Genomic DNA, 11,718 nt, shown 5'->3' on the forward strand with positions numbered 1-11,718 from the left:
TTCATTTGTGAAACGCCTGCCATTTTGTTGTTAATCCTGCATTTTCTCCATGGTGCTCGTTGTCTTTGTATTAATTTGTTTCTGCGAACAGACAAAAGCAAAACAAAATAGAATTAACCCAACCAAACATATATAATACACACTTGTCTCCCCAAAATGAACACATTCATTATTATTTAGCAGCTGTGCTCTGTACCTTGAGTGTATATCTAAACGTACTAAGTAGTATAGTGTCGGTGTCGCAAAACAGTATTCACTAGTGGTTAAACACAACCTCTCCCCGTCTCCTCCCTCCCGCTTCACACATACATACACTGTCTCTCTCTCTCTCTCTCTCTCTCTCTCTCACACACACACACACACACACACACACACACTCTCTCTCACACACACTCACACAATGTTCCCACATATATTTTCATAGTCAGCAATTTTGAGTAATGCTTTGTTAGAAAATAGGCCTCCCCTGCCTGACGATACAACTGATATTTTTTGTCATGTTTATATTTGGAATGCACGCAGGTGTCACTACTGCCCATTTCTACGTCATGAAGGTCAAAGTAGGGACAGAGTTATCTTCCCTTGACTCATAAACGTCACAATCAGAAATACCCTGGTTTGTTTACATCTGGAAGTCTGTCAGAGAGCAGGGTTTCTGGCTATGTCGTGCTGAATTAGGAACAGTAAGTTGTATTACTGACATATAATGTCTCAGTTAGAACCCTGATAACGTCCCCCTGGCGAAAAGTGACCTTCAATAATGAATTTTGTGGCCAAATGAAATATATTATACGAAGCTATGTATGGAGTACATCAGCTGGCCCCGGAGCTGGGCGTGCTATAAATAGCTCGCTGGGCTCGCGACTAGCTGAGCTTAACTGCGGTTTGTATACAGTTTAAGGTAACGTACAGCGAATGTTAGTGTTGTTGCCAGTGTGTAAGTGTGTTCTGCCTGACCTTTGCTCGACTGACATTGACAGTGCTGGAGTGTATTGATTAAGTTCAATGACAAATGACTGTATCGACGTCTCATAACATTGGAAACCACGCCCATTTTTTTCACCTGACCATTCAAAGTGGTGCACTTTCGCGATTGAGGTCTTTGTGTATAAATAGACATGTTCAGTGTTGACTTATGTGTTGAATATGCGCATGACCTCCGTAATGTCATTAATTTTGAATAAAATCTTGTAGCATTCAAAATGCTACAGATATAATTAAAGCAAAAAAATTGTCTTACAATTCAATGGAATAGATTCAAAATAGTGTTTCACAAATACCTATACTTTAACCAATTGTTTATTATTTACATATTGTCATTTCTCTTTAGAGTGAAATTTCTCATATACCAAATAGTTCAAAAATATTAATTTGATATCGAATGTGTGGTGAAAAACTTATGATGCCCTCAGTCTCTAGAACTAAACCTTTGCACCTTTGCACATTTTCGATTGCATTAAATCCTACTGCTGTTTATCCTAAATGGCTTTCCAAGTAATGTCTATCAATGCATTAATTAATCATGCATTCAATATATCTGTTAACCAAATAATCATATTTGTGTTTCTGAAGCTCTTCTTAAAATTAATTATGTATGCCATTCATATGTTTCTGAAAGAAATGTTGAATGTAAACATCTGTGTGTCTTTCTATGTAGCATCAATCACATCACTGTCTCTAGTCTTTTAAGATGTTTGTTTTTTGTCATTTCAACATAATTTTGCATAACATGGACCTCTGTAATAAAATCTTGAATATATGACAATGTGACAAGATATAATGCATGTACTGTCGTCCCTCACTTAATGCAGGTTGATGGAGTGCACTGATGAGCCCCACAGGCACCAGCATTGTTCCTTACATGCAACATAGGTTGTATAATGTCATACTTTATGGCACATTAAGCACACTTTTCGATGAAAGTCAAAGAGTGCATCATTTCAGGACAGGTGACTTTGTCAATTAAAATGTGATAGTTGAGATAAAAATTTACTATGCATGATGATTTACCATTGTAACTGTATTTCCTGTTGCATTAAACATGACTTTATGTAAAGATATTACGATTACTGTGTGCTTTTGTGTTGTAGACTAAACCTGATTAGTAAATTCAGGATCTATAATTATGCAACTATTGCATATTGACTATGGATATTTGGTCAAAATGGAAAAATATAAGAAATTGCAAAATTTGAGTTACAGGTAAAACAAACAACCTATAGAAAGTAATTGCTTACATTATCTGTCACATTTTATGTATTGTTTCCAAATAGTGTGCATGATATTCTTATGAAATCCTAAATAAACTGTGGCTTTGTTTTATCTTGCAGATGAATGATGTATGTAGATAACGACAACAAATGATGAATCGTATACCTGGGTCAGTGTTATGTAAGACTGTTAATGAATATACAGGTATTGTTCTGTCTTGGTTAAATCAGGACATTTTCTTAACATTTCTTAGATTTAGATATGTGAGGATTTTTGACTGACTTAAGTATTTTACAAGTGATTCTCAAAACACCAAGGAAAGTCACAAATGTTATATTCTTTACAATGACTCGAGTATTTATATTCCATATGATTTGATTATGTGTCACTGAAAGGTTTTACTTAAACTGAAAGTTTATTATTGATTATTGCCGTGACAAATGAACTGTGAATACATGTTACACTTTATAAAGTGGTAGATGCAATTAAGTAATAGATTCAGTGATGGGAGCCATGCCAATTTACACTCATGAGATAAATACACTAACTATGTGATCTAAGTGCCTGCTGTCACATGTCCATTTTAGTGGAAACTCCAGTGCTTGAGTGTAGTTTTTTTTTCAGATGTTGCACATGAAAAAATTAACTGGTTTATAAGCTGGTCAATTTGTTGATGTCAAGTTAGAATTTATTAATGAACTCAAATGGACTCATGGATTAATAGACAAGGGGAAGTAACTCTTGTACAGAAAGGAAAGTTAGGTCAGTAACTGTGATCTGGAATAAGGGTGTCATAAGAATCTTGGGGCAAGATGATTATGGGTAAAAGAAGATTTTAGTTTTATTGTTGAGATATAATTTCTATTTAATTTTGTAGAATGACCAGTGTCCCTTCAGAATGACTAATGAACTTCTACCTCAGAATCAGTTGCAGCAGTCGTAGTAGTAATGATCCAGGAGTCTTTAATATTTCCAAAGCCTTTTTTCTTGATGAGGCAGCCGGTTATTAGTTTCCTTCCCAGCTAATTTAGGTCAATGAAAATAATGTATTTCAAGACATATATCTTAATGAGTCAACATGGGTTAAAATTACAGTTTAATTTTATAATGATTGCTCTGTCAAAAATTAAATTAAATCCTAAAATATACAGTTATCATAAAGTTTGTGCAAAACATGTTTCTGTAGATCTGTTTATGATGAAATCTCATGTTCATATAAAAAGACCATCATGTACTGAAGCAGACATAAAATCTCCTTGACCTGCCCTTCAGAGTACCCAAGATATGATGATACCACAAGTAGTAATTTGACATGGCTAGTAATTAAAAACATTCCTGCTTATAAAATTACACCCCCTGTGAAAATAACAAAACAAAGCCCCAAGGAATGAAATGTGACCATTGTATTGAAAAAATGTTAAAGGACATTATTCAAAAAGTATAAATATGCCTATTAATTGTTCAAGGTGCCAGTGATCAATTTAGGCTCTTTGTCTTGTAATAAGATGATGCCCCTCTAATAACACTGTGCCACTTGTAATAGATTATGACCACTGTAGCAACACAATGTCCCTTGTATATGATGGTACCCCTTGTTAGACAAAGTCCCGATAATATAAGATGATGTCCCTTCAAATATGATGGGACCACTTGCACAATATGTTATGCCTGTTATAATAAAACAATAATTCCTTTTGCTGATGTATTCTATCATAAGACAGCATCCAATGTAATAAGTCAATGTCCTTTTATAATAAGATGATGCTCCTTGTAATAAGATCATGGCCCAGTGTAATAAGACAATGTCCCTTTAAGATGAAATGATGCCCCATTGTAATATATTACGCTTCATTGAGTAGATGATATAATTTGTAGTAAGGTGTTGCACCTCCTAATAAGATTGTCCCTCTCTCCCCATTTGGAACATTTCTAACTGCAAAATATGTCATTAATCTTCTGCAACAGGTATATACAGTTATTGATTATTCTGCTTTTTCATTACAACATATTGTATGAAGATTGAATGACCTGATGAATATTGCATGATCTATATCAGCTGTATTGCTGCAGTGTGAGTCCTTCATCAGGTGCAGGTTCTCTACCTTGTGCAATATGTCCTAGATAGAGAAAACTGTAAATCCAGCGTTTGTCAAAGTTCTCTTTAGCTGCTTTATGGGAGGCTCATGTTCCAAACATTTACAGATTTAAAGAAGTTTTCATACTTACTTCTACATTGTATATGAAATACAGTGTAAACAATGCCCCTAAGCTTAAATGAATAATCCTAACATTGAGAAAGAGAACTTTTTTCTAATTGCCAGCCAAGGGAGCTTGTATAAATGGCCCCTAGATATTTAAATAACAGCAATATTTAGAGCCTGTAAGTAGATCGTGCGCTTTAATTGCTTTAAGAAGTTGCTGTGACTTTCAGACATAAGAGTTTGATAAACAACAATCTAAACAAAATATGCAGTTACATCCTGCATTGTTTGAAAACGGTAACTTAAAATAATCAATCTTAAATTTTACAGGCTAATTGTGACATTGATCCAACAAATATGACAACAATTGAGGCATTATGTGTTTATTGCATAAACTCCCATGTGAAATATGTCATCAGTGATTATGTTATTGTCCAGTAAAACAACCCAGCAACAGAGTAATCCCATTAAATAGAATCAAGAAAGTAATATTGACTTTCATATATTTTGAGTCCTTCATGAAACTGTAATATCAAAAGAACAACACTGGAATGTTCAATATAAAAATGTTAAAGTCAATTTTCAGGAGGTACTAGGAAGTAGAATTTTTTAAACTTTAGCTGACAGCTACTACATTTTTAGTAGGAACTAGAAACAAGAATATTTAAAACTTTTGCTGACAGCTATTAAATTTTCAGGAGGAACTAAGAACTAGAATTTTTTGTAACCTTTGCTGATAGCTACTTCCTTTGTTTTGCAGCTGACAATGCAGGACTTCCACAGTGACGTCCACAAGAGTCACCTCGCTGAGGGACTGTCTCATCTTTGGCAGAGTGGCCGATTCTGTGACACTGTTATCTCCGTAGAAGGGAAGACATTCCCATGCCACCGCGTCATCTTGTCTGCTGTGTCACCCTACTTCAACGCCATGTACACTTCAGGGATGCGTGAATCTCTGGATGGGCTTGTCACTATCCACAACATCCAGGCCAGTGTGTTCCAGTCCATCCTGAACTTCATCTACTGCGGTAACATTGTCATCACCGCAGAGAATACCATGGACATTCTCCATGGTGCCAGTCTCTTTCAAATCAGTACTCTGCAGCAAGTGTGTGAGAAGAACTTCTGTGAGAACCTGACTCCCCAGACCTGCATCGCGATCTGGAGGATCAGCCAGGCTTACAGCTGTACAAGGCTCACAGAGCATGCTTGGAACTACATCATCGATAACTTCAAGTCTGTATGTCGCAGTGAGGACTTCCTGGAGCTGACGAAAGAGGAACTGTTCCAGATCATTAATGAAGACAATCTGAATGTGGAAAATGAGGAGACAGTTTGTGATGCAGTTCTGCCCTGGCTAGAACATGACCGCAAGCGTCTGGCAGACATCAATGAGATCTTTCACAACCTAAGACTGCCTCTTATGAACAGCAACTATATCAGTACATTGCTGGAGACTAAACCATGCATCCGAGAGAACCCTGACTGCTGCGATCATCTCCTACAGATGCAACAAGGTGGCCAAAGACAGGAACTCACCCCTGCACAGTATCAGATGTTCAGAGAACGCAACGAACAGGTCCTTGTGATGGTTGATGGTCGCAGACAAGAAGTAGCCTGTTTCAGTCTCCAGAGAAAGAAATCCTTTGCTCTTGCCAAATTTCCATACTTTGCTGATGGCAAAGCATCCTGTGTTTTGAAAGGAGATATATATGTCTGTGGAGGAACATCAGGAGTGGCTGAGAACCGTCTTGTCAAATATGAAACCAAGAGAAACAGATGGATTGAATGTTCACCATTGCAGCAAGGCCGATGCTACCATGAGCTTGTATCTGTCGGCGATAGCTTGTATGCTGTTGGAGGATTTGTTGTTAATGCTGCTGTATCGGGAATAGAAGAGTACAATATTCATGCTAACAGGTGGACCAAGGTTGGTGACCTCCTCCTCCCAGTGGGAGGGCTCTCAGCTTCAAGTTTGAAGGATACCATTTACATGTTCGGAGGCAAGAAGGACAGGCTAGACAGGAAGACAGCAGTGTTCCAAAGTTTTAACACCAGGACACGAACCAGTGCTGTCTTGGGCAATCTACCTGTCAACACTTGCTGGAGTCAAGCGTTGACTATCGATGATGCCATATATGTCGTCAGTCCAGATGGAAATGTCATCAAGTACACACAAAAATCCTACCCAGCCATTGTCAGTGTCATCAAGAATCTAGACTGCGAATATTTCCGCATTGTCAACCACAACAGAAAAATTCTCATACTTCAAGTTGGAGACACAAAGTACTACGATGAGTTAAGGATTTTTGATCCGACATCAAGTGATGTCATTGTCGCCAGAGAGAGGCTTCCCAGATCTCTGTGTGACTCTGACTGGCTGAAAGTGGTCATCAACCGTCATCATTTGAAATATGAGTGTAGCACTCATCATGGATACCGTTAATCATCTGGACCATCTTGGTCTCTAATGGAAAAAAATTCCAATTGTGTTGTATAATTATTACATTTGTGTGCTCTTTTAGAACAGTTTGCATTTACGTATAATTCTACCTTATTAAGTTTTGTTATGCGTTAAAATTTTTTAACATTTTAGTCTAATTATGACTAGAGATTTTGTTTTGAGGAAAGCTTATTTCCCATTTTGATCTAAGTCCACCTGTTTTGTATACCTCAGAGACTATGAACCTCTTTTTGAAAAGCAGCATTATCTTAAGATCAAAGCCATTCCAGGTGCCCATGTACCTAAATGTAAGAATCATGACATTATATCGTTTTGTAGCGTATATCAAGAATTCTTCATTTCCCATTGAAATATCAAGGAAAACAATACTCAACATACCACGCTGCCTGTTTGGTTAATTTATTTCATCCCATTACTCATTCATTGCTTGATCTGTGAATGTTGTTTTGAATGGATGTTTCAATTTCTCAATGGATCAGGTGTGTGTGTGAACTAATCATGATATTTTATGAGGACCTAACATTTTTTGTTGTTAATTGTGAATTATTATGTTTTAAGAGGAACTGACTTTGAGTTTTTAATGTCAGTCACTCAGTCATCTGGTCTAGACTTGATTATTTACAAGTTGCTGACTTCAGCTTAAAGCTCAAGAAACAAGGATCCTTTAATCTCAAAGAGTGTGTAAGTTCAAAGTGATTTACTGGATTTGGTTCCATAAAACCCTAGTCCTGACAGTGTATCAACCATGAAGATTCCTGCAGTGAATACCCGAGTAAGATAGTAAAAGGGTGACCAGTTTTTAGCATACTTATATACAAGTATGGCTTATATTAACTATTAGTTGTAAATATGACAGTTGTTTTGATTACGCTGTTTCTTGGTTATAACCAGTCTTGTAATGGACAAATTATGTTTCTTATAATGTATCTTGCTATTAAAAAATAGGTGAGATTATTTCAGATGGGAAAAACATCACCAAGGCAACATGTTTATGCAACAGACAGGCTAAGAAAACTTATCCCAAGTGTTATTTTACACTGCGTCTAACAAAACCTAGTAGAGGACAGGTCAGGTTACCTTTGAGATTGACCAATCAGAGCACAGCTTACCAAATTGCAAAAGTGTTTCACATGTGCTGTTATGAGTTGGTCATGAATGTATTTTATGTCTTTTGCTTCATTCGCATCGTTTCAACAGTGTTGAAGCTTGTTGGAAGCTATGTATGGTGTTGGGTTTGCAGATCCAATGGATTTTCAGCTCATTGGCTCAAAGGTCAGTTTGAGCTTATGTGAAAGCATGATGACAAATTGTTACAAGTTTACAAAGAACACTTTATCATTTGTGTGTGCATATTCTATATTGATTCTACCAAATGTCATTTTTTACTTTTATCCAATCATATCAATAAAGTAAAACCATATAAAACACTGTGGATATAATACTTCAGCAGAAACAGAAACAAGCTTAAAGATGTGAACATCTGCTAGAAAGAATACAATATTTTGCTTTTGAGAGCATTTTGGTAATATCTCATAATAAATACATGGCAAAAAACAAATGCCCTTTAAGTGAAGAAGGTGTCATAAGATATTTATGCAGAGAAGAATGGCTTCAGAGTAAAATAACTGCTTTTAGATTATTATCAAGGTAAATCTTAAATTAAACTAATGACTGTTACATTACACAAAGAAAGGTATCTGCTTGTAACAGAAAATATAACAGATACCAAAAAGATTGGATCTTGCTGCAAATAACAGCCTTGTTAAATTCTATGATGTTTCTTCTTGAGAACCAGTTATATGTGTTTTGATTTCAGTGGTTGTGTTTGCATTTGTGATATGCCCTCAAAGTATTAAACTGTCCAATATGCAAGAACACAAAGGTGAAGGTCAGCCATATAGGTAGAATAAAAACAAACTAGACAAAGGTGAAGGTGAGCTAGAGAATTGGTGTTTTCCTGAAATTAAATTTTTCTTTCAACAAACATTTTGTAAATTTTTCAAGCGGAATAGTTGCTTATTTCAGGCACATCTGCTGTGACACAGGTATCTATCCCTTTTGAACATATTGGTCAGCCAATGCCATCATCAGGATGTTGCCTTCTGAAGCTCAGATAGTTACGCATGTTATAATGAACAAATGATCTTGAACGTTCCAGCTCAAATTTATCATATGCTCTCACAAATTTGTGAACCATTTGTTTTCTCTGGATTTTGGGGGTAGCAATTCATCTTGAGCAGTTGAACAAGAGCAACAGGACAGGACAGTGGTCTGCAAGTGCTGTCTAGTTTCACAAATATTCCTAATTTTGTCACTACACCATCATAAACACTACAAGAGAGGTGACAAATAGGCCTTTATGTAAAATATGTCCATAAAATATGTTCCATTTATCATTGGAACCTTTGCTTCTCATTTTGTATATGCATTCAGGATTTGAATGATCTATCCAGCTGATCTGTCACTAAGTCAAAACTCTTTAAACTGGGGCACTACAAAGTACAATCCCCTAAATCCAATCCTTTTTTATGCATGCTTCTGAAAAGGATATCCACTTACAGAAATATGAACCAACAGTCCTTAACTCCTTCTTGGACCTCATTTTGCAGTTTCTACCTAGCTGCATGTTCCTGAGTGGAACAAGGATGTAGGATGTCTGGCAATAAAGGGGTATTTTTACCAGAAGTGGAATTAAATTAAAAATTAACTGCAGTTATGATTTTTCATTGTTTTGGAGGTACAGACTTTAAAAACAGTGTACAAACTGCATAAAGCTGCAGTTAAACACTCACAAACAGTAGACAATACAACACCTTTGAGCAGTATGATACAAAAATAGTCTGAAGCATTCTGCTACAATAAGGTACCAGTTCTTTAATTGGCCTTAATGTACTTACAGCTAATCAAACTACATTGGTTGCCTATCAAATTCTTTGGATGCCTTGGAATTCTCTTTTATATAAATTTGAAAAATCCATGTATTTTTTTCATTTGTCAGACATATAATTTGATGAACCAGTTATTTGAAACTTGTTATGTATAAACATTTCCATGAATGAAGGGTGGCATGTGCATCACTGCAAATAGTACGTAAGGTCAGACCAATCTTATTTCTTGTTTTGTGGATCTGTTGGTCAAATTCTTTCAAAAATACAAAAAACATAATTCCCCCCACCCTGCAAAAAATAAATTCTGATGCTTTTATTGGCCCAAAATGCAAACTTATGAAAACTGAAAATTTGTTTTGGAAGTTTTTGGCCCCATATACTTTTTATACATTGCTAAAAGTGAAACGCTTTTAGAATTTAAGAGGAATATTACTTCAACTGGTGATTTTCTTTCCTGCCTTATGGCTTTATGAGGACAAAAATCTGAAAAAAGACAAGAAATAAAATTGGTCTGGTCTAATGTGGATTATAAAGGTACTACTCATTACTATCAGTGGATGCATCCCCTGGCAACTGTCGGAGTCCATGCTGGATTTAGGTGTGAATGCCAGACAATTATTCTGCTTAAGCTTTAGTTGACTGCTAATGTAAACACTTCTTGTCTTGTTCATTTATGACTTTTACACTTGTCAATAATTCACTTTAGGTAGATTTGACTAAATTTAATGTCATGGTTTCAATACCTCAACTCATGCTGGTGCAACACTTTTCTGAAATCTGCAAATAACACATTTTATTGAGTCATTTTATCTGGATTCACTTTTGAAACTTTTTGTGCTAACATAACCATAATATTAGTCTTTCATGTAGTTATATCACACACAACCACTTAATCATACCATTTTAAATCTTTTTGAAAGGATTTATGAACAAATGATTTGATTGCTTAAATTTGTTTTTTTTCTCAACATTGGGGCAAGTTATCAGCCCGGGTGTAGATTTTCAAAGCTCCCTTTAGCACTAAGATAGTCATAAGTGCCATACATTAACATTAACTTACAACTCTCCAAGGGTTAAGAGAGCTTTCGAAGATCTAGGCCCAGGACAGGAAACAATGCTCAGGTGATGAAGTTTTCTTTTTCATTTCATTTTGTGTATCTCATAGAGTTACACTATCCTGAACAGCATCTCAAAACAGCTCAATAATTCTCTGATCAAATGATTAAAAAGGATGACTTTTCAGACCTCCAAATCATTGATACCATGACATGCATTTCTTCAAAACTCTTTAGACACATATAGCATCTGATTAGTTGAATGTTTACAGGGGAGTACTATGTAATTCTGACAGCAAGATGTTTCTTGTTTTTAGTGAAGTATATATGAAGGTTTGAGTATTCCCGTGTATATTTGTGAGCTATATGAGGCTGCTGACAGCTACCTTGCAATTGTTATCAATGGAGTCTGTGATGATGATTATGAAGTTCTCTGTTAAGACTGATTCTGTTACATGATAAATGGAAATGTGATGAATTTGCAAAACATGTTACTTCCGACTTCACTTGAATGGATGTGAATACATTGGTCATAAATAAACCATTAGCCACTTTCTGCCTTTGTGGTTGTTTGCTGAAATGTCATATGGGAAACATTGGGGTTTACTCAGACCCCTCATATCCGGAAACCCAACCTTCCGGATGATTTTTATGTGAAACGAAACTTACGTTAAAGTTAGCGTACTCACTTAACTGGACTGCGCACTTCCGTGCCCAAAGAGCAAATGTTCAAAGCATTTGTTCAGATTTCACTGAAAATGATCCAGTAACCAAAACATCCGGATAAATGGTGTTTGCGTGTGTTATGTTTTAATGTACTACTCAAATGAAAGCAAAACAACATCCAGTTCTTTCATATTACTACAGGAGCTATGAGGTAACCTGGTTAAAGTGAGTGA

At 36.0% G+C, this 11,718-nt stretch overlaps 1 protein-coding gene across 1 annotated transcript; it reads left to right on the forward strand.

Annotated features, from left to right (window-relative positions):
* Positions 1–609: 609 nt before the first annotated feature.
* Positions 610–6,927, forward strand: LOC137284842 (kelch-like protein 24). The gene is made up of 2 exons (XM_067816859.1): positions 610–683; positions 5,173–6,927. Exon 2 carries the CDS (start codon positions 5,179–5,181, stop codon positions 6,856–6,858), a length of 1,680 nt encoding a protein of 559 aa, XP_067672960.1. The 5' UTR covers positions 610–683; positions 5,173–5,178; the 3' UTR covers positions 6,859–6,927.
* The last annotated feature ends 4,791 nt before the right edge of the window (positions 6,928–11,718 follow it).

The sequence above is a fragment of the Haliotis asinina genome, chromosome 5 (assembly GCF_037392515.1).
Source record: "Haliotis asinina isolate JCU_RB_2024 chromosome 5, JCU_Hal_asi_v2, whole genome shotgun sequence".
Lineage (NCBI taxonomy): Eukaryota > Metazoa > Mollusca > Gastropoda > Lepetellida > Haliotidae > Haliotis > Haliotis asinina.

What these genes read in the sequence shown, in the direction of transcription:
- LOC137284842 (XM_067816859.1), top strand. Translation starts at nt 5,179, where the DNA reads ATGCAGGACTTCCACAGTGACGTCCACAAGAGTCACCTCGCTGAGGGA.